This window comes from Aristolochia californica, unplaced genomic scaffold (assembly GCF_029961685.1).
Source record: "Aristolochia californica isolate CCGP_79_NKW_82.1479 unplaced genomic scaffold, dmAriCali1.0.hap1 SCAF_10, whole genome shotgun sequence".
NCBI classification, from domain to species: Eukaryota; Viridiplantae; Streptophyta; class Magnoliopsida; order Piperales; family Aristolochiaceae; genus Aristolochia; species Aristolochia californica.
This window is the reverse complement of record NW_027181771.1, coordinates 3,053,529-3,078,081: the sequence shown is the minus strand read 5'-3', so window position 1 is coordinate 3,078,081 and position 24,553 is coordinate 3,053,529. Positions and strand designations below refer to the sequence as shown.

Below are 24,553 nucleotides of genomic sequence, written 5' to 3'. Positions count from 1 at the left end.
GAACCAGCATTTTGTAGTCCCATCAGCACCATCACATTATAAAACATGAAGCTGGAGCCAGATTCTGGACCAAATTTCAGTTTCAAAGAAAGTGCATATGATAGAAAATAATGTAGACTACATAAACCAAAATAACCATTGCTTACTACATTCTAACACATTGATCTCCACTCTTATCATTTATCAGAAAAGAATGAACAACCTGACAGTTATGTACAATTGAGTTGCTAACACCCTGACCATGTTCATGTTATAGAGCCAAGCAAATTAACTCAAATGAGAGTCATAAGATATACAGGGGAAAAAACGCAACAAGTGGGGATCAGCAACTCTATATTCTTCGATCCGAAAACTTGAAAAGAATTGACAGCTTGCTTCTATAATTCTTCTGGCCTTCAGTGACAACTAAACGTGGAAAAGCACAACCTTTGTGGCCACCTATAATTTCTTCAATGGATCCTTCTAACCATCAAGGGTTCAACTTAAACTGCAATATGGTCCAAGTTCTTGATTTACATGCATCTCCAGGCGTCAAAGATCAATTACCCCAATGGTCAAAGATTCTGACTCAATAAAATATGTACAGAGTAGGTATGGAGGAGCATCAACTACATTAATTTCTTCATAATGAAGCCAAGAAATGAGCTAATAAACTAACCTTAGGAGTCTCATTGTGCTTAACATCTTGCCAGATGATAATTCCAATCATTCCTCTGTGACACTCATCTCTGTATCGGACCAAATCAGTTTCCATGGTCCATCTTTGGCACCGAATCTAGAGAAATTGCAATTTAGAGTGTATAGAAACAATTAAAAAAGAGACCTTGAAAACCATAAAAACTCTTGACCTATCAGCAAATGATACAGAAGCCGTGCATAGAGAAAACAAATAAGAGCTAGCATTGCTCATGCAAACATCATGGAGATGTTCTATTATGCCCCAGTAATAATTTATTGTATACAAATGGGGAAATTGATTAATTGGAAAAAACTACAGAAAATAATTTATGGAAATTTCTAAACTTCAAAAAGATTTCAGGCATCTCAAACGTACACATCACTTACACTTTCAGAAAGAAGATCTACCAATCGACGAAATTATGCAGATAGCTTGGATAGGCAACGGGAAACCAGCCAACACAACTTACAACAGTAAGTACATGTTTTGTGATTTACTAGCTCAACTCACTTAATCAAAATTTTAGTAAGGATGAGGAGATCAGAGATCTATTGATCCCAGAAACTTTAAAGCCATATTAGGAGTCTCCTTAAATGAAAATTGTACCTCTGAAATCCAGCTAAGACACGCAAAGCCATGAAAAGAAACAATCCAGTCCAGATTCCAACAAGACCAAACAGAGGAGCAGCCACCAACATGAATATTGAAGAAATAAGTCCTGAAAATATCTGAACAAAAGAGACAAGAGACAAGGTTTTTAACACCAGTAAATAATCACAAACCTTATACATTTTACCCAAAAAAAGAATTTTGTACTTTATACAAAGTGGGTAACAAACATTCTCTACCATGCGGCAAGGTAAACATACCATGGAATAAGCAGCATATTCAAAGTCTGAAAGACCATAATAGATCCCATCCATGACAAAGGCAAGGGCATTAAAGGGTTGAGACCCAGCAACAAACTGCAATATATTTTGAACAACCATAATACGTCACTTCACTAAGAGAGGTATGCCCAGATAACTGGTTGCATTTACTTTCTTACCATGACACCGGACAAGGCAACCTTCAGAACAGCTGGATCATTGCTAAATACTCTAGAAAAAGGTCCAAATCCAACAAGCATGATGATAGCTAAAGCAACTCCAGTAGCAATTCCAATCTGATTGCATTCAAACAATAAAAGCATCTGAAACACCATTCACTAAGACCAGTAAAAAAAATTCTATATTATGTTTCAATGAATTCAGACAAAATTAGAAACACAAAATTATCCAGATGTTGGAAAAATAAATTATCAACCTGTATGACTTTGTTAATCACATGGCGACCTTTTTTATAGTTCCCTTGAGCATAGGCCCCAGCAAGAAGAGCCTGTAAAAGAATAGGTATCAGAGACAATATTCTTTTCTCATGAAAATAGTTGCTTTTTTTTTTTAAAAGGGGTAGCAATAGGTCAAATCAAATCAGTTTGAGTTGGAGGGTAGCTGGCTCTGACCCAACAGTAACATTATATAAATCCATGCAGATTGCAAGGATAGAACTAACCCTTGAATGAACAAATACATCTTTTCCTAGTATAAGAGGCAAAATTTTAGCTAGTATCAACTTAAAAGGAAAAAGATTCATAAGCAAAGCATATTCCTTTTTTTTTAAAATCATGGTAATTTCAAGAATAAGTAACAGCAAAAACAGGGGGGATGGAACCTTTTCCTCACATCTATGTTGATAACAGTTACTAAGCACCGGTCACTTAAGGTCGTAAACCCACTTAAGAACAACAATAAAAAACACTCAAGGGCAAGAATAAGTCACAAAAAGACAAAATCACCCATACATAGCAAAATAAGAAGACCAACTGATGTTGTACATGGCTGACTTTGAGGAAGAAGAAAATCTTCCAAAGCAATTGTTGAAAAACAAGAACAGGAGTATTTTGGTTATTTTACCTTGTCGTCATTTATATTTCTTGATGTAATCTTATTCTACATGTCAAACTATGTTTAAGGACCAAATTTCATGTAAAGGGGACACGTAGAATAGGAGATATAGAGAATTAGGGTTTTCACTTATGGTAGGAGCAATGTTGTAAATTGACCTCACTGACTCAACCCTAAATCTATAAGTAGAAGCTGGAGGAAGTCCAACCACGAATTGTCAGTTTTCTTAGCTCAATTTCTCTTCTACAAGCTCTCTCCTTCTCATTCTCTCTCTTCAACCTCTCTTTTTCTTACTTTTTACACATGGTATCAGAGCAATAAATCGCATTTGGGAAGGATCTTTGGAAGTTTTTTCTCCTCTTTGAAGCAGAAATCTACATAAGGGAAGATCTTTTTCCAGGTTTTTGGTTACTGGTTTCTGGTTTTTCCATTAAATCAACCATCAAATTAACCAAAAAAATTCACCATGAAAACTCAACCATGAAATTAATCACCAAGACTAATTAATGATTGAAATCAAGACAAAGCCTTTTTCAAATGGAAACTACTGTGGACTTGTTTCCTTCATTGCTAGGATGTTGACCTCAAAAGGTAAGACATACGAAGTACTTGAATCAGCGCTGATTGGAGGAGATGTGGTGCAGTATACAAGGGAACTCCCAAAATGAAACAAAAAGACAAACTTGGAGAAGTTGCTGACGCTAGACCATTCTTAGAGAATATCTGCCAAAGATTCATTTGACGCTGAATAAGAGATGAATAATGTGGCACTTTCCAAATTCACCTCCTACAGGTTCTAGAAACATTCCCAGCAGCCATAGGAACCCAACAGGAAATCAATCAAGCAGTAACAGGCACATAACCAAGCCATACAGGGATAACAAGAGGCAAGAGGCAACAGACTGGGCATTTCTTGTGCAAAGGTATCTCGAAAGAGAATTCTAGCAATGGCAATGCAAGAACCGAGAGATACTCCTCTCACTTGATACTGACAGAATCAGTTGAAGCGGCCATTCACTTTAGATTGCAGAAGACAGAAGAAATCTTTGCGACAGCAAACTCCATGCGCAGAAATCAAACAACCAGAACAACTCAAGACACAAAAACACAATAACAGATTAATATTCCAGAGCAATCAAAGATCACCCACAAAAAAAAAAAAAAAAAAACAGAAAAGCCAAAAAAAACAACAAAGACCAGAAATTAAAGACCCAAGATGCAGAAAAAACTGCCAGAACAATCAGAATTCCATATGCCACGACACATCAACTGTGGCAAGCACACCATGACAGAGCAGTACAAATGAAAAGAATGAACAAGCGACAGTAACGTAACTAGATAAACTTTAAGCTTAATCAACTGACAGGAAAAACACAGACCTACTGCTAAAAACTCAAACCAACAAAAGGAAGAGATAACACTGTTTCTTGGAGGGGAATTGTTGACTCATATCACCAAGAAATGGAAGGGGAAGACGGAAGATGAGCTCAATTCCAGAATCAACGTTTCTGAGACATTGTGACTGGGCCCTTTGAGAAATTTATGAGAGTGAGATGATCCTACCTCTAACCGGACAACAGTACCAAGAGAAAGTCACAGAGAATTATGTAACCTACTGTAAAGTTGTGAGCATCTACACCAAAAGCAGAAGGCATGGTTGTAGAGAAATTCAACCAAGTTTTCAAGGATGAGAACTTTCCTCCCAGTTCATCCATCTTATTCACCCTTTCTTCATAAGGCACTGTAACGGTTACATTCTCCAATGACAGCACCGAACCAGAACAAAGCAATGCAGTTACCCAGAATATAGCGATGGCTGAAGCAGTTCAGGAGTTGATGATTGGCCACTATAATCTACTTTTCAGTCTTAAAGAGGGTAATCTGAAGAAGGTAAAATGGGAAACTAGAGAAATAGAGGAAAAGAGAGAATTTCTAGATTAGAACGAAACTTGACAATTGGATTTGACTGGACCTAAGCCATAACCAAAATCTTAAACCACGAGACAAAATTTTGAGATTGGAAGAAACAAGCAAAGTGCTATATTGTTTGTTGAAATTGGTGGTAAAGTATATGCATGGTAACTAATTAAATGAGTATTACTTGCCTGACCTGCAAGAGCCAAAGCATCATTCAGGAGGGACACTGCCAACCACACCTGCAAACAGATCTGATGACCTGCCATAGGAATGGGGCCTAATCGTGCTGCCATGGATGTTGCCAAAGTCATTGTCACAAGCACCGCTATGGTTCTGCCAGTCAAAAGCCCCCCTATATGAAATAACAAAATACAAAACAGCCGCTTAGAGGAATAAGCATATAATTGAAGCAATTTTAGCACATACTGATATTTTAGCACATACTTAACATTGCAGCCCACATTGATGGTTTTGAAAAAAGCACAGATTGGTTATCTAGGCAGTGGAACCTGACAAGTGTAGACGTGTACAGGAATATACTCAAAATTACACTTATGCTGCTATCATGAACTTCCATCTACCTCGACAAGATTAAATCTGACAGACATAGAAAAGGAAATGTCCCATAAAAATGTTATCATGCCTCTTCCATATTATGGGCCCAATGAACTGCTACTTTCAACGAGGACCAGCTTAAAATATCTGAGACCAGCCTCCTGATCAAAACGACGAATCTGACACCAGCCTTAGCATGCCCCAAATTAATATGTTCATTCTTCATTTTTAAAGCAGAAATGTTATTTATGTGAGTAGAAGTGAATTAAAGTTGGATTCAGGATAAAATAGAGAAAAGAGAGAGAAAGAGGCTCCTTGAAGTTGGCACAAGAAGAGGAAAAAAAGATTAGGGTCTAGAGATGGTCTAGAGATCAACCCCTCTCCCCTTTACACTCATTAATTTCTCACTTGTTACACAATTACGTTAATACGCCCGATACACTTACTACAAAGAATGCACTAATAAGTTATTATACATCAATATCCTTCACTAATGTATACTAACTCATAACATTAATTAAAACTCTTCCACTGCTCTTTAATCACTCAATTAGGGCATACAAGTCAAACCACCCCAGCTTGTTGCAAAAATTGATAAATCTTTCTTTTCTAGAGCCTTGTGAATATATCAACAAATTGGTTCATGAACTTCACATAGGGCATAGAGATAACTCTAGACAACATTGTATTACTAACAAACTGACACTCAGCTTCAATATGCTTTGATTGCTCATAGGAAACAGCATTGCTCAGAATGAACATCTGCTTAGTTATCACATCACATCTCCATGGGTTTAGTAACCAAGAGCCCATACTTAGAATTGAAGACTTCAGCCACATAATCACAAGTAGATGAACCATTGCTTGTACTCAGTTTCTTCACTTGATCTTCCTACAACTGACTGTTTCTTTCTCTACCCGTTTTAAGTACCACAACACTATATACTGCCTCTAAACAAATTTTTAATGAGCTTTCCATAAATTGCTGATTTTGAATTTTATTTTTTGTGTCGCCTACTTTTTTTACCCCTTTTTATTGTATATTGTGCCACGCCTAGGGGTGGCACTAAGCCAAGCCACCTCACAAGCAGCTCAGGCTCAAGTTCGCTAATCTTTTAGCCGAGTTTGAGCTTGGAGCTAAACTCATTAGATAGATCGAGAGAAGCTCAAGTTTTCTTTGATTCAATTCGGTGGCTTGTGAGCTGGCTTGAAAATAAGAGGTTTATGAAGATGCCATTATATATAAATATCAAGAAAAGGCAATTTCCTAATTTTTCTCCTCAGTCAAATGCTCAGTCTTCTCTCAATGCCCAGAGCTGATAATCATTTACTCAGCCAGATGCTCAGTCTTCTCTCTTAATTGGACAAACAGGTAAGATCCTTCTCTTCCATCTGTTGTCTTCTTCCTCTCCTTTGTTTCCCATCACTCGATCTTGCCTCTGTTCTCGTTTACCTCCCCTTCTTTTTCATCACAGAAGTCAAGATCCTCCTCTTCCTTATATTGTCTTCTTCTTCCCCTTTGTTTCCCATCCCTCGATCTTGTGTCTATTCTTGTTTCCTTCGACTTGCCAAGACACTGTCAGCCAAAATTTTACTGTTTCTCTTTCCCAGAAAGCATTTTTAATTTTTTGGTGGATCTAAAAGCACAAGTATAAAAAAAAGGGTACTTTTTGCATTCTTTTGCATTTTTTCTTTTGTAATTTGAAACTTTCACATTACCTATCATCATGCCACAGGAAGGTGCTCCTCTTCTTATGCCTTTGTGGTTCCTGAAAGTGGAAGTCTAATTTTTGTGTTGAAACAACATTGAACAACAAAAGTCTTTTCAATATAATATTGTGGATTGGTGTGTACATTCATTGCAATCCTTGCACTCCGGCACAAATCCAAATCTGGCAACTAGGTAGAATCAATTCAGATCTAAATCAAATAGAATCAAATTGCCGGCACAAATCCAAATCTGGCAACTAGGTAGAATCAATTCAGATCTAAATCAAATAGAATCAAATTGGCAGAAAAATTCAGAAGGCTTAACAGTGATCCAAGAGCTGCAGATTCAGCAACCAGATCCTAGTGTTGTCATTCTCAGTTTTCTCCCTCTGAGCTGTCCTGGCTGTCACATCTACATTGAGCTGAACCAAGCTCGAGCTCAGCTATAAGGTCAAGCACAAGCTTGAGTCAGCTATAGGCCCAAGGATTAGCACGAGCTCGAGCTCAGGTATAGGCTCAAATATGAGCTCAAGCTGAGCCCGAGTTTAAATAAGCTAGACTCGGCTTAAGGCCACTCCTGATCATGCCCTCTAGTTAAGGTAGTGAGGATCTCTCCCCTTGACATAACTATTTGTTTTCTAGCTTATTGGATTTTGAATAAGTTATAGGCTCTATCCAATTGGACTTCTTGAGATGGAGTAGCTATTTAGAGGGAGAGGATGATAAATGCTGAGAGCAATTTAAAGCTTCATATTATAGTTCAGTGAAAATTTTCAATTCAAGCTGGACTTCGTGTTATGTACTCCCTAGCTTGAAACGGAGTCAAAACATGACGGTCTTTGAGATCAGGCCCAATAATTTATTTGACTATTGCAAGTCTCATATAGTCATCGCATCCATGAATCTTTTTAAAGGAATTTTTTTTTATGAGAGAGTGTCAAACAAAGCAAACATGGTTCATCAGAAAGTCAGTTTGAAGACGTATTTACAAAAACTTCAAAGTCAGCTTCAGTGTCATCAGTTAGTAATAGGTTGGGCATTTATACTTAACATTTGCCAATTTGACAGGGAGTATTGAAGTATATGCTAATGAAAATATAACAAGAAGAGAATTCAAGTATAACAGGGAAAGAGACTGCATGTAGGAGTCCTTAGTTGTTTTTCATTTCTCTATCATACTCAAATAAGGAAAGCATTGTAATCTTCAATTATAAATAGATAATAAAGGAGGAGGACAAGATGATTAATCTTATCCATTCTTTTTTTCTCTTACTCAGATTTCCATCTTTTATCTGTTTTTCTGAAAGCCAACAAAACTCTAGGATCTTACTTACCGAGAAGAGTATAAGATAAAAGAGTTTTACAACCATCCCACCAGTAGATAGGGATTTCACATGAAATACTGTTGTACTGAATCCAAATACTCCAAATAATTGTGGCAAAGCAGACACATAAGAGAATTTTCTCAAACTAATGGATTGTATCTCCAACAATATTCTAGAGGCTATGGATGTAAATATAGAAATCCTTGGGTTGTGGCATTTAGGGTAGCCATGACTCTTTAATGTGTGATCTATTGCTTTATGCTCCCTATGGAAGCTCTAATGTAATATTCATGGAATTCAGCAGTTGAAAAATAAATAGTCATCAGCAACCAGTGGATCTTCAATTCTTTGACTTTGAAATTCACAAACACGTGGTATCATGTAGTTATTAGTTAATGACAATACATTTTCAGGAGGATGACAATAAGCTAAAGTAAAAACAAACTGAGCACAATCCCTTCAGATTACCATGTGAACAAAGTAGTCTACAAGAGAAGAAACATCTTGTACATGTGGGTGATAGCCATACCAGATTTCACATAACGGGCAACCCCAACCCCATCAATATTTGGAGGAACAAGAATGACTTTCAAATTCAACTCCCAAAGAAGGATCAAAGCTATCACGTACCTGAGAAAGAAATGGGCACCAAAAAATGAAAGTCTGGCTGAGTGATACTCTATAGCTGTTCAAGAATGATGCATCATAAAGCCCATCATATTTTTTCAAAAATATACTTTTGTTTCAGAAGAGACGTACTCAGAAATCACAGTAGCAACAGCAGCACCACTGATGCCAATACCACATAGAAATATCAGTATTGGATCCAATATAGCATTCAGTAAGTTACCAATACCTGATTATTCAAGACAATAATACGTTATATGAAGAAAAACAGTAAAATTGAATAGGATATTTGTGATGCAGGTGAAAGTTAATCATTATATTTCCTCAAGTTTCTTTGCTCTGTATTTACAATATAGAATAATGAGTGTAAAGAGATTAAGGAGAGAGATTGAGAATAGAGAAAGAGAGAGGAGGCCGCAAGTTAAGAAATCTAATTGGGAGTCAAACTCAACCCCATCTTCCTTTCCTAACTCCGCTAAGAAGAAAAATAAAAAACCAAGATATGGGAGAGGGCATATGACTAAATTACCTCTAAATAAAAATGCCAAAAAAGCCCCTGGTCAATACTTAACCCTTCCCCTTCAAGTTGCAGCACATATAATGAATAGCCCTATTTTATTAGAAAATATATCAAACTTCCTTCACCAACGACTAAAGTGAAGAAATCTCCAAGTCAATTAGTTGATCGAACATACGGGATCACTATCTTCTCACTCATGACAACATCTGATAAAGTGGTAATCCCCTCAATGTGTTTGGTTCTCTCATGGAACACTGGATTGTTTGTAATAAAGATAATTCCTGATTGTGACATCCCATCGCTATAGGTTCTTCAACTACAAACTCAAACTCAACAATGAGAGAGCTGATAACACTATGAATATGTAGTATGGGTCATGGCTCTACTTAGCATCAATGCTAGACCAAACCACCACAGTTAGTTTCTTATTCTTCCATGCAACCAAGTAACCTCCTACAAATATGCAGTACCCATTTTTTTATGTCCTAATCTTCGACCCAACATAATCAACATCAGAAAATCCCTTCATGTATAGATAATCATGCCAACAAATATCAAATTAGTTTATCTTGAGCACTTTTCAAGTATTTCAAGATCCTATAACTCTACATGGGCTTGCATAGGATTCTTCATAAACTAACCACACTCACAGCATCAGAGATACCTGGCCAAGTCACTATAACATAAATTAACTTTTCACTAGTCTCTTGTACTGAGTTTTGTCTTTTAAAATAGGACTCTGATCATCATGAAGGTCAGTGGTGATTCAACAAGTTTAGCCCCAAGTACTCCTATTTCACTTAGTAAATTAATAATGTCTTTTCCGTGAGAAAAATCAATAATGTATTTCCTTAGAGAAAAACAATAACGTACTTTCTTTGAGATACACCTTTTCTGATTTACTATTTGTATTCCAAAACATGCTATAAATGCCCCAGATACTTGGTCTGAAAGTGAGATTTTAAATGATAGCCGTAATACCTTGCAAATCATTGCCCTCTTTCTAAAAACTAAATAGAATTACAAATATATCCTGGTGCTCACTTAACTCAGCCACTATCAACATATATTATCTAAAAACTGTCACGTCTCTCTTAAGAACAAAGACATCAAGACGCTAGTGGATGTACCGAACCAAGCTCGAGGGTGCTGTTTCAAAACATGAATAACCTTTAATTTGCATACCATCCCTTGATCAACATATCCAAGAGATTCATAGTGAGCCAGTTCTTCTTTACTCCATATAGAAAGGCCTTTTTCACAAATAATTAGACAAGATCCTTTGTTCACAACCACAAAAATTAGGATTCTGAGAGAGTTCAATCTAGCTACTGAAGAGAGTCTCAAAACAATCTACATGTGTATACACTTTAGTGAGGAACTTGGCTTTATATGTCACCACCACTCTATTGGGATTGCACTTTGTTGTCTAAACCGAATAACATCCAATAATCTCAATACCATTTGGAGGATCACATGGTCCCCAAGTCTGCCTTGGCACCAATGCCTGCATTTCCTCGTCCATTGATTCTTTCCACTCTAGACAAATCCAAACCTCTTGTAGAGGCTTAGGAACATAAGAACTAGATAGTGCAAATACAAAATATTGGAAGGAGAAATGGTCAAAGGTCCCAAATTTAGACAATAGATTTTTTATTGAAGAACATACCACTTTTTTCTCAAAGGAATAGGGAGATCAATGTCAAATGCATTAGGATCCCCTTGCAAAGGTAATGATGGAAGAGGAGCTGCATTGTCTAAACTTGTGTTCTTCTTTCTTTGATACCCTTGCAATGTTGTTTGCAAGAGTGTTTCAGAAAAAGTTTGTGGCACGATACTTACTAGGAATAAAAGAGGAATCACCCATGAGGCATAGACATGGGATCCATTAGAGTGAGCATATAATGGGTATCTGCAAAGAACGTTGAAAAAGGTAAGGAGAGAGAGATTGAGGGAGAGAATAAGAGAGAGAGAAAGTGGAGAAGAAAGAGCTCCAAAAGATAGAGCTGTGTTGGGGGTCGTGCACGACCACCAACTTATTTATTTAAGAGGTTTGATCAAAATTACAAATATGCCCATCACTTAAGTGAAACCCTAATCTTCTTATATCTCCTATTCTACATGACCTATATACATGAAAATTTGACCATGGATTTAATTCAACATACTAAACAAGATTACACCAAGATATAAGTATGAGGGTAAGATAAAATGACCAAAATTCCCTTGTACTTGTTTTTCAACAAATCACAACAGCCAAACTATACACATTCCTTGCAAGAGGATCATAACATTTTTAACCTATTTCGAGACAAGAATACCCTAGGAAAACACACTTAACTACTTTTAGAAAAAATTAGTCCATAAAAGATCCAAAGGAATTTACAAACAAAACACAGCCAAAAACTTGATGAGGTATTGTAAACAGCCTAAATTCTTGGTTAAGCACACATAAATTTGACCATCCAAACTCGGTGATAATGCAACACCTCCCCAAAAAAATTTGGGAATATATTATAAGAAATAACAAGATACAAGTCACATCAAGTGTCTTGGTTCCACCCAACTACCCATTCTATTGATGGGTATAAACATACAAGGCATGATGAACAAGTTCATGAGAATCACAAAATTCAGCAAAACAATGATGCACATATTCAAGCACATTGTAAAAAACATAAAACATAAATAGGAACACCAAATTGGACTTTTATTTAATTATACAAGAACCTGCATACATCAACTTCCCACTTGTCTTTCATCAAAAACCTAACTCATCCTACTACAATCATCAACAAACAAAACGAAATACTTGTAACCAAATGGACTAGGTACCAACATGGACCTCATTCATTAGAGTGACTAAATCAAATGGAGCTGAATTTTGTTATTAACATGAGACGACAATGTTGCTTATGTTTCCCAGAAGACAAGTGTCACCTATAAATGACAAAAAGACTATCATAAGGAAAGATTTGGAACTTAACTGGAGATAAGTGAGCGGGACAAGCGAGTCACCAATGGGAGACAGGTGACTGTAAAGCCAGTAACATCTTCACAGTAATGAAGTCTTTGTCACTCATATCCCTCACTAACCATCCTCTGTCTTAAGATCTATTGAGTAAGAAAAAATCCTACATTGACAAAATGAGAAGAAAAATTAATGTCTTATAAGGTTAATAGGCCTCCCAAGTAGCTAGTCATTTTTGGATAACCCAAAAATCCGACATGGTATCAAAGCAGGTTGTGTGTATGGGCTAAGGTCCAATTTGTGCTCCCTAGGTTATATATGTGTTGTGCGCTTCAAAAGGTAGGAATATGTGTATTGTTGGCTCCATGAATAAGTTAGTGTGCACCATTAGAGTTATGGAGTATGTGTGTTGTGGGCTCCATGAAGAAGTTAGTGTGCACCATTAGAGTGTTTGTGCCTCATTAGAAGGTTTGTGCCCACATCTTAGACCTATTATGTGTAAGTTTGGACGTGAGGGGGAATCTTTAGTAGAAAAAAATACTACATTGAAAAATGAGAAGAAAAGTTAATGGGTTATAAGGCAGAGAAATAGGCCTCCTAAGTTGCTAGTCATTTTGGGATTGAATCGGGCTCAACCCAAAAATCCAACAAAATCTTAATATGTGCAAAAGGGAAAAAGCATCTAAGTAATTTAGAAGATAAATAAATTGACTAACTGAAAGAAGATTATTAGAAAATTTTGAAACATATAAAACAAAACATAAGGACTTTGGAGTGGCATGGGTACTCCAATACGACAAACACAAGAATCAGAATTATTGGCAAGAGTCAATTCACCAAATGTCGAAGGCTGAGTTATATAAGCAAAATAAGAAATACCTGACATATAAGGGAAAGCATCAGAATTAGTGACCCACTTACCAGTGGAGAAGCATGAAAAGCACTTGAACCTAGATGGGCTAGAGTGGCACTGATAAAGGATGAGAGAGTAGATTGGATAAGAAAGGATGACGCATACACCTATTCCAACCAATGCATCTACTTCTGTACCTCATCTTTAGTTTCTGATATAGCATCAAATTCAAACACACCAAGAGAAACACCACTACCACCCAGAACAGCTTGATTATCCCACCACGGTTTTCAATTTTTTTTAGCACTTTTCTGAAAAATGGTTAGTGCATCCCTTGCAGACATGCGTCCTGTCATCTCAGCCACAACCATGATCTCCCCTATCATAGCCTCGACCTCTTTGGCAATTACCACATCCCCTTGCAGCTTACATAGAAATTGAATTCAACACAAACCCATTCGTTTTGTTTCCAAAATTTATGACAGGAATCATAGCTGGTTCAACCTGCAATACACAGGAACAATTATTTTCAAAAAATGGCCCTTCTCAACTTTCCTACACCTTTGTTCTAATAGACTCATACTCTAGACCAAAGACATGTAGATACAAAACTATTGCTATCACCTCCTTCTACCTAAGAAGCAACTTTTCATCTTGAGTGACTGGAGGATACATGCAAATTTTCTACCAGATACTACTTCACCAACAAACTCAGCTATCAACTTCTCCCTTCTTGCATAAAGAATAATATGAAGTACAAATCATCAACTCTAGACAGGTATTGATATTGGGAATACATCCTCTAGTGGGTGTCTTCATGTCTTTAGAAATTCCATAGAACATAACTACTAATTGTCAGCTTCATGCTATTCAATTGTGAGGACATCACTAGTTCCTTCTCCTGCTTCCAACCAATAGGAAGAGGAGATGGAACCAGTTTCCAGATATAATTGTCCTCATTCTTAGCCTCCAGAAAAATCTGCGTATCTCTTGCCAAAGTAAATAATTTCTACCATTGACTTTGACAGTGACCATTTGCATAAGTCTCCCATCCTTGTCATCCTTTCCTAAGATCAATAATCAGGCCAACCCACCAAACATTAGTAACTAATCCGGTACATTCATACCTTCAGAAACCAACCAAAACAGTTGTACTTCAGCAAAACTTCATAAAAACAGCAAGCACTGGAGTAACCAGTCCATGTAGGTAGATTCAGCAGACTGGAATGAGCAGCAGTAAACTACCCCACTGTGGAGCATATATCTATCGAACATAGTCTTAAAAAGCTACCTTACACCATCAACCTATTGGTTGTGGCACAAAGAAAGGAAAGAGAATCTAAAAAACCCAGCTGAGATAGAAAAAATCTCTAACTTTTAAACTATTAGATCCAAGTCCATCCCAAAATGATAAGCCATTAGGAGGTATTTTTCCAATTCATAACTACATGACTTTTCCTGATATTAACCCAAATGGGATGATTCAACTATCACTCTCCCAACATCCAAGCCTACTCAAACAGACAATTGACCTGAGATATGAACAACACAGACGGGGTACAAATTGAAGGGGCACAAATTGGACTCAACAAAGCAGATATCCTGCTCTATCACTATATTTAAGTTGGGTCCAAACTCATCTCACAAAGACCAGTAAAGTTTTTTTTAAATGATGCTGAATTTTATTAAGAGAGAGTTCAAACGAGCAAATTACAAGGGGGGGAAACCTTCCCAAACAATGAGAGATTGCTGGGAGGTTCCGAATTTTGCCAATTTATCAACCAAAGAATTGGCTGATCTAGGGACGAGGTTCCAATTACAATGAATGGATGACACGATGTCAGCAACACAATTAGTGATTGGCCAATGGCGCCAAGGGGGGGAGCTATCTTTTGAACACCAGCTGATGATAGTCTTTGAGTCTCCTTCGATAAGTAGCTTGCCATGGAGGCGCTTTTTGAAGATTTGTAGGCCGAATAGAAGAGCATTCACTTCAGCAGTATTTGACTTTTCCTATATTAACTTATGGGGAATTATTCACACTAGCATAAACAATACAGCATCTACACCAGACAAGAAGAGAGAGGAAAGGAAAAAGTAGATGGAGCTTACCAGAAACACTTAGATCCACTTTTGTACCATGTAAAATAATGAGTTTAGAGAAATCAAGGAGAGATATTTAGAAGAAAGAAAGAAAGAACAAGAGGAGGCTGCCACAAGCTGAGAAGAAGCCTAATTGAGAATTGAACTTGACCCCTTCTTCTTTCATTAACTCACTTAAGAGAAATAACATATAAAGACATATTTGCCCCTCAACTAATGCATTAGAATTCACTCATTCTAAGTACATCAAACAGTAAACTAAGTACATAAGAAGGAACATAATAAACCTAGATATTCTTTTTTGAAATGGTGATGATTTTATTTCAAAAGATAGCAAGAAAATACATCAAGGGAAGCCTCCCCTTACAACAAGAGATTGAAGGGAAGGGACCCAATTTAGCACAAGAGTCTGCAGTCGAATTGGTTGATCTAAGTACATGAGACCAGGAGCAGGCAATATAGGAAACAAGGTCCATAATATCAAGAAATAGTTGTCAATGATGCCATGGAGGGAATGCAGTGGAGGAGCACCAGCCAATGACTACCTTGGAGTCCCCTTCCACAATGAGCAGATAATAAGCCTAGATATGAAATAAGCATAGGACTAAACTACCCCTTGAATGAAAATGACCAAACTGACCATGGACGACACTTCTTACCTGATGAGGAATGAATACATGGTTTTTAATTAACGCACCTGATTATTGATTAATCAACACCGTTGCTGAAATTCGAAGGAGAAGAAGAGGAGGAGGAATGAGAAGAAAAAGGTAACAGAAAAGATTTCATTCATTCATCAATCATCTCCATGATTATTTTTACAACCTTTTTCTTTTTTAAGAAGAAGAAGATGTTTACAACCTATTAATAACAAAAACTCTACATTCAAAATTCAAACAAATGGATAAAATCTGTCTAGTAAAATCAGGGGAAGTTAAAATAGAATAAAAATAAAATGAAAGAATTCGTAAAAACAAATAATCACCCAACAATAGTGTGGGGAGTCCTGGTGGGGCGAATGCCTCCGAGTGTACACTCATGTGATCGGTGGCATACGGGTGTCCCCACCAACTCTCCCGGGGTGGGCGAAACTCGACCCCATCGAGTGTAACTCCTAGTGGCTCTAATAATACTCTAATAAATCAGAGTCTAGTTGTTGCAATGTCTCTCATGAAATCTAAGTGTAGTCTGAATCCAATCACCCTGGTAAAAACAACTTGTTCATCTAAAATAGCATCAATATTGTCTTTTTGTGGCGGTGTGATGAGAAGAGGAATAAGATTCAAAGGTATTTCAGAAGAAGAAATGGGAGTTGTATCTGTCAATGTGGTAGAGTTTGGAGGTGTAATACAAAAAGGATTATCAGGAATGGATGAGTGACTCCTATATGTCATCAAGTTCTCAATGTTAAAAGTGAAGCTAATTCCTGAATCAGGTGACAAATCAACAACATAAGTATTTGGACTACTCTTTTTAGTACCTTAAATGGTCTTGCACCATGAGATTGCAACTTTCAAGCAATCCCCGTAGGAAACTGTTCCGGTCGAATTTGAACCATGACATAGTCACCCACATTAAATTGTTTATTACGTTTATGCGCATCAGCCTAAAGTTTGTATTGGGCATTACTTGCTTGAATACATTGAGTCACTTCCGCATGCAATTCATGAACTCCACGTGCAAATGAGTTGGCCAACTCAGAAACCCTAACATGGGGAGAATAGGTATGAGATCTAAAGGTTTCCGAGGTTGATAACCATAGACAACTTGAAAAGGGCTCATGCCTATCGGGCGTATTCACCAAATTGTTATATGCAAATTGAGTAGCTAGAAGAATTAAGTCCCAAGTTCGGTGGTGATTACCCACGAGGCAGTGAAGTAGGTTCCCTAAGCTTCGATTAATGACTTTTGTCTGCCCATCAATATGAGGGAGGGAGGCAATAGAGAATTTCAATCATGAACCCACCAAATGCCACAGAGTTTTCTAAAAATAGCTCATAAAGTGAACATCCTGGTCAAAAACTATGATCTGAGGAAGACCATATAGCTTAACAATCTCATCGAAGAAAAGTCAAGCAACTTTGGAGGCATCGGTAGTTTTGGTGCAGAGGATAAAATGAGTCATCTTGGAAAAAGAGTCCACCACAACAAAGATAAGAGTCATGTTTCTGAAAGGTACGAGGAAGGCCTAAGACGAAAACGATGCTGAGGTCTTACCAAGGGATGTAGGGACTGGTAAGGGGTGTACAACCCTGTGTTTTGTTTCTTCTGTTTGGCCAATTGACATGTCCTACATTGTCCTCGCAATTTTGTAACGTCCCTTTTTCAAGCTAGGGTCGGTAAAATCGACATTCTGCCTCCTTAATGATCTTGTTGCGCCCAAAATATCCCCCGAGTCCTCTCACGTAGACTTCCCAAATCAAGAACTCTTGCATTGAAGGACGGGGCACACACAGATTGTCGGCTCGAAATAAATAATCATTCTGGATGTGGAAGTCATTAATGATATGACACAATCCCTCTCGTAAATCAGTATAAACACCACCAAAATCGGAACACGAGGAGTAATTGTTTATGAGCTTTTATAAGCCAATAACCTGAACACTCTCAGTGTACAACAAGCTAATTCTGCAACTTAGGGTATCTACCACCTTATTCTCATTTCCTGATTGGTGCTTTAAAACAAAAGAATGCTACAGGTACTAGACCCATCAACCATGTTGCGATTAAGTTTCTTCTGGGAATTGAGATAGCGAAGGGCCTCGTGATCAGAGTACAGGAAAAAATCTAGCAATGCTACTAGTATACCGCCGATCACATAAGTGTACACTCGGAGGCATCAGGCCCCACCAGGACCCACCACAATGTGGTTGGGTGATTATTTGTTTTAATGAATTCTTTTTTATTTTATTTTATTTTATCTTCCCTTGATTTTACAAGATAGATTTGATCCATTTGTTTGAATTTAGAATTTAGAATTTTGTTATTAATAGGTTGTAAACAGAACTATGGAGATGCACACGCATATTCATGTAAAGTAAAAGAGATCACATAGAGAATAGACATATGTATCCTGAATAAACAGCAACAGAATCTAATAAGATATAAAAAAGAGAGCTTTCAAAACAAAAAAAGATTAGATGATGAAAAGAATTATTAAAATGATTTCTTTTTTCCAAAAAGTAAAAAAAAAATGATTAATTGAGATGTCAGGCACCGTACCTACAGCATATAACGGTGTCTTCGTGTCCTTAAACCCACGAAAAATGCCTTGTGTGGCAAGAGCTATCACCAATGGTGGAGCACCAAAAGCTCTCAGAGTGAGGAACTGCTCAGCAGGTGCACGCATTGGTGAATCCTGTATAACCATAAGTACTTCAGTGAATTATTTCTTAGCAAATTGTGCAAATGGAAATAAAGAGTGCTGTTTGAAACTGCTGAGATTACAATTGACCAAACATAACATTATTTCAAACTAATAAAAACAGGTATCATTTATACAGAATGAAGACCAAACTTGTATGCTCCTCTAGGTGTCAACAACTATTGTTTGGACAATCCCACTGCCTCCAAAAGTCACCTCTACCTTTTGGTTGCAGCAAAAGATAAGATTCTCAATATTGCACAACTCATAGGAGAAGAAACATTGCTAATTACTAAACTTAAGCTCTGTGGTCTACACTCCAAGATTGTGGACTACCTCTTCCTCCTCTGCCCAATCTCAAGGCAAGTCTGGAGCGCCTTTGGACTGCAATCATGCTTCCCTCCTTATCAGCCCTCCTTGACCAAATCATTTCAATACCATGGGGAACAACTGGAAAGAATTTCTTGATGTCATCTATGGCTGCCACAGGCAATATTCTTATTCCATTGTAATCTATTCTGGCCAAGCAATCTACATGAGACCTCCCATGTTCCTCTCTCAATAATCAGAAGACATTGGAACGATAACATCTACTCAATTGATCGCATCATACCCAATCTTGTCACTTGAAGTCCTTCTGAGGATTGGTTAAAGCGAAAAGTTGATAGCAGTTCAAAAGCAAACCTAACTTGGCTAATGACAAAGAGTCATTAAGGACCAGCCATGTCCATTCTCATTTACCCTGTGCACTTTGAATCAAGATGGCAGATGTGAGAGTGCTTCTTTAAGGTCCACAGACAGTGGCAGATTTCAGGCACCCTTTGCCATTGAATGGGACTCAAAACCCTTGTCCCCCTAATCAGTTGGGTTTTTCCTTTTATGAAATTGAAGGCATTTCTAAAATTTTGAATAACACTTGATCACACACACACACACATAGGTGTGCCTACAGCATAATTGATGCTTTGGCTAGGAAAGGAATTACCCGACAACAACTCGTTGTCACCTGCCTCCTGCTTTGACCCCTTTTTTACCTTATTTCATGTTCTCACTTTGCATGTATGTATGAATTTCTATACTTACATCTCCCTCCGGAGCTCTCTCAATGGAAACCACCTTCCCATTGTTATCAGAAAAACAAAATCAAACACTGAATGGCATGGGTGTTTAACACTCTAGCTCAACCCCAACATAATACATTAAAAAGTGTCTTCATGTTCCTTAAAGCAAGAGCAAAAGAAGTGTCTTCACGCTCCTTAAAGCAAGAGCAAAACCAAACCATTAGGAAGTGTCTTCATGGTCCTTAAAGCAAGAGCAAAACCAAACCTAACCACTACCATGAGAAGCATAAATTAACAAGATAACCAGCAAGAGTAGAAACAGATTAAGCAAATACTCTCAGTGGGTCACAAGACCTGAAAAGGCTAAGGAACTTCAAAGTGCATAGAGAAAAGCTCTATACAAAGTAACAAAAGCAAAAAGATACACATGTAAAACTCAAAAAGAAAGTGCAATTGTAAAGATAGAAAAGAATGTATTACAAAATATAAAAATAGCTAAAACACTCTTCCCACACCCCATTACTAAAGTCATATCAAGGTCCAACAGTTTGCGATCTTAGATTCATTTAAAATCAGGGATGAATTCAAAGTTCTCAATGAACTTGCTGCAGAAAACGTGTACTAAATATTTAGAAAATAGATAGCACAATGTTCAACTAAAAAAATTATTCATGTGGGCTTACGTGTTACATACAACAGTTATGCCAATGACATCCATCAAGGAGCCTGAACCAACGGATAGTGCCACCATTTCAGCAATACCAATAGCGGTAGCCATAGCTAAAGAAGTTGATACTGTCGGTAGGAGCTTCTTGCCTTTTTTGTTACCTACAAAAGTGAGCCACCTTCAGTATAATGAAACGATCTTACTTGTGGCATTAGCTTAGAATCTGTAACCTGTGGCAACTTGGAACGCATTATTGTTGCCTTCCTGGACCAAGGCTTGCTCTTCAGCGACAAAAGATGTGGTAACGTTAAGCAAGGGAACATTGAATAGCTTTGACACCAGATTGAAAACAGACATTGAAACACCGACAGCAGCCAATTCGACAGATCCTGCACAAGAATGACAAAGATGCCGTTTGCATTTTGCATCTTAATAATGTAAAACAAATTATGCAGCACAAGACTAATCAAATAAGAACCATTGGAAATATGAACTACTTGATGGAAATCTTTTTGTATCATCAAGTCAACCGAAAAATTGCCATAATGAAGCATGAGCAGTACTGAGCATCAATAGGTAAAACAAAAAATTTGCATGCCCAGTGAAGCAGGATTAGTTGGAGACATGGATAACAGCGCTCATTTCTTCTTGGGTAAAGATGTTTCTTGTAGTGATATGAAGGGTATATTCTTTTGTAAATAAATTAAGGGTTTTGATTGTCAGTAATTAATCTCATGTCATAACCCTGAAAAAGCCTCATGACGAAACAGAAGTAGCACCACAGACATGGAAATTCAACCTTCTTTTCAAATCAACATGTGCAGGATGACCCATTATACAACCTTTATTGTGCCATGCAGTAAAGCTGAAAAATAGATCACTAAAGAATAATTGGAAGGGGTGGGGGGAGGGGAGACAATCAGAGGTATTTTCTCTTGGTAACTAATTTAAGTGAGTATGTGAAGTAAGAAGGGACCAATTGGAGCAAAACTTTTAGAAGCAGTGTGAAGCCGTTACAAGTTGCAAACACAAACAATGGTTTTGCCTCATTTACACAGCATCTTAATGTTGGTCTCAAGATCGCCTTTAAGTTAATTTTGATAATAACAAACATTTAATCAACAAATTATGAAGTTTGAGTGAGCTATAATAATAGAAAAATCCTCAGACAAAATTGCAGGACATCCGTTCTATAGACCAAGGACTGCCTAACTGCCCCATATAAAAAGGAATGAACGACAGCTCAAGATCAAAGATGATTGTATAAATGCCTAACAACTGTTCGACTGGACAAGAGAGATAAAGCTCTCTATTTGTATTTGTTGACCCTAAAACGTCCAAATGACAAGGCTAATGAAGACATAAAGAAGAAATTAGAAAAGATACACTACCAGAAGGATTGTTCGACCAGAAAGATATCATCCCAAATGCCCAGGAGAGAAAACTCTATATAAGAAAAAGAAAAAGGATGAAATATGCTGTGTTAAGGAAGACTGTTCTACTAGACCGATAGCTTCTGCATGGACATGAGAGAGTAAAGGGTCTATAAGAACGGTCCAACCAACCATCTGGACAGACTGAAGAAAATGAAAGGGGAAATTCTGAAGACCATTCAGACAGTCTATATGCCTTTGAACAGGACGACCCAAAAATGTTGTGGGTAAAGATTCAGAAATTTGATTTGGCCACTATGGGTCTCCAAAATTTGTAAGTTGCCTATTATTTTGATTAACAGCTCAAAACATTAATTTTAATTATTTTCCCGAGATTTTTATGTTTTGATTTGGTCAACTTTTGCAAAGGACCATGAGAAAATGCTAGTTTTTTACCACTTAATTTAGCTCTATTTAAGAAAATTCACACCCCACACTATAGATAATGCTTTCCCACTGTAAATCAAAGCAATCCCAAGCTCTTCCAAGCCTTCCAAACAACTCGTGATTCTTGAATTCAACAAAATGGGCCAAAACCAAGAGGTTTTCGAAAAAGCTTAGTACATTGCACTTTTAGTTTGAGATCTACTAATTGTGCTTAGTCGTTTCTTAGCTGACTTTGCTCCTTGTATTTTGAAACATATATTTGAGTTCAGCTGGAGTTTTAGCTATGAGTTTTTTTAAATTAGACTCTCAATTGAAGCCTTTGACAGCTATATTTCAAAAATCTAAGTATTGAGTTCTTAAATATCATCATGCTTATACTTTAAACTCATTTTGAGATCAAATTGAGTTGTTATTGTTGTGATAGAATCACCTAGACTGGGTGAATCATTATTGTGTTTATATAATTGTAAAATCTGCCTTGTTAAAGGCTTTTATGCTACAATTAGTAAAACAAGTGATCCTTGCATTTGTAGACCAACTAATTAAGCTTAGATAAGCTAATTGGTAGCTGAAAATCTTTTTGTGGGTCTAGGTGTGTGTACCTAGTGACTACTGATTGTAAGTCCCAAATGTGGGCAGGTGTTATAATTTAAACCTTTACAGTCTGCTCCTGTAGATGTTATTTAGCTACTGAATATAGTGAATTAACTCTGACATGCAAACACCTAGAGAGTCGATTAGCAATCCGTAGAGAAGGCTATGAACTACTATAGATAACTAACTTGTGATTGCAGGATCTATACTGCTTGATTGAGACATACTTGTCAGTTAGGGAGATTTTTAGTTAACATTAGCCCCCCCTCCCCCTTCATTCCCTCTAGGTTCATCCTTGTGGAACCAAATAGTTAAGTGAAATTTTCACAATTGGAATGACATTCTTGTGGATGGTGTAATTGCACTCATTGAAATAAGACTTTCTAAGTATGGCCTCGAACTGAAAATTAATTATTAGCTCACACTAGCTGGAAGAATAAGGAATCAACATTCCAGATCAGATTCTTGCAAACCACCCTTCCTCTCCTCGAAGTAATGACATTACTCAGAACAGTTTTAAGTTGGGATAAGGACTTCAGCGGCTGTGCATGTATGGCCATATGTAGGTTCTAGTGGGTAATGATTCAGCTTGGCTTTCTTTACCTGGTACCCTAAGCATCAGTAATCTGGAAAAATAAGTTTTCTACGTCAACTGGTCCAATCTCATTTCTGCAGTATAAGCTAATTGATCAAAAGATACAGAATCTGACACCTTCTCAGGAAATACTTACTGAGACTGGTTCCACCAAGTTATAACTATCTCTAAATGACATTTCAGATACAAGGCCACGGTTTTTCAAATGAATAAACTTACCCAAATGACCCACAAATGCACTGTCAACTAGCGATGCAATGGGATCAGCAGCAAGTGCCAATGCTGCTGGTAGTGCAATTGCTAGTATCTCCAAAGCAAGCTCATCGATCTTCCAATCGTTCCTGCATATCGTATCAAATTCCCAAGCTTCAGATTCAATAATAATCAATAGTAACGATGATAGCAATAATAACAGGAAGCATAACAAGATCAGAATTGGCTTAAAAAAAAAAGAACAACGCAAGAGATGTCTTTGCCACTACAGTTCCCTATGTCACAGAAAAGACGATAAATCGATTCTGCGGACCATGAACAGAAGAAGAGTCTTGAGCTCGTGATTTTTTTCTTGCACACGGAAGGTTTCGGCTTTGGTACTAGATTATTGTCGGCGTTCTGGGTACGAACAGAAGTTTTCTGAGACAAACACTTTGGGACAACTCGATAGGCTAATTTGAGCTTGGGGCGCCTTTCAAGAGATGAGATGGGAGAGGTCCGCCTTGCGGGAGTGGAGTGACATGAAGAGGATTTGTTACTGCAGATATAGTAGAAGCAAGGGAGAGGGTGGGAAAGACTAACGGCCATTTGAATTCTCAGGTAAGGGGGATTTGCCGAGCTTCCAGAGATCAAGGAAAGTCGAGATAGATGACTAAGCGCTGGCAAATAATATCTTTGGAATCTCGAAAACCTGTGGCGCTTGCCCACAATTCGTGGTGGTCCAAGAATCATGACATTACAAAGAAACTATCATAGTATAATTTGACTGGGCAATACCCCTACCCCCCACCCACACCTAGTCCCCTAGTCACCATGGCTAACAATTTTACCATATGACTATACCCTAGTCGAGTCGATATGGCTAACAATTTTTTTTCTGATGACTACACCCCTTGTCACCATGGCTAACAATTTTTATTTTCTGATGACTACACCCCTAGTCACCATGGCTAACAATTTTATGACTACACCCCTAGTCACCATGGTTAATAATTTTATCTGTGACTACATCCCTAGTCACCATGGCTAATAATTT

The 24,553-nt window shown here is 37.5% G+C and overlaps 1 protein-coding gene across 1 annotated transcript; it reads right to left on the bottom strand.

Moving 5' to 3' along the window:
* Nucleotides 1-158: 158 nt before the first annotated feature.
* On the bottom strand, nucleotides 159-24,184 carry LOC137934001 (protein DETOXIFICATION 44, chloroplastic). Its single transcript, XM_068778176.1, has 14 exons — nucleotides 23,831-24,184; nucleotides 23,524-23,645; nucleotides 20,526-20,684; nucleotides 20,323-20,456; nucleotides 18,426-18,561; nucleotides 8,889-8,985; nucleotides 8,659-8,759; nucleotides 4,728-4,891; nucleotides 1,985-2,056; nucleotides 1,728-1,844; nucleotides 1,549-1,644; nucleotides 1,286-1,407; nucleotides 659-775; nucleotides 159-563 (listed from the first exon to the last, which is right to left on the bottom strand). The coding sequence occupies exons 1-13, from the start codon at nucleotides 24,103-24,105 to the stop codon at nucleotides 706-708; spliced, it is 1,665 nt and encodes a 554-aa protein (XP_068634277.1). The 5' UTR covers nucleotides 24,106-24,184; the 3' UTR covers nucleotides 159-563; nucleotides 659-705.
* Between the last annotated feature and the right edge of the window lie 369 nt (nucleotides 24,185-24,553).

What these genes read in the sequence shown, in the direction of transcription:
- LOC137934001 (XM_068778176.1), bottom strand. Translation starts at nt 24,105, where the DNA reads ATGGCCGTTAGTCTTTCCCACCCTCTCCCTTGCTTCTACTATATCTGC. An exon ending in GTTGCTACTGTGATTTCTGA is followed by an intron (nt 8,760 to 8,888) that starts GTACGTCTCTTC and finishes TTTCTTTCTCAG; the next exon opens with GTACGTGATAGCTTTGATCC. An exon ending in TGATTAACAAAGTCATACAG is followed by an intron (nt 1,845 to 1,984) that starts GTTGATAATTTA and finishes GAATGCAATCAG; the next exon opens with ATTGGAATTGCTACTGGAGT.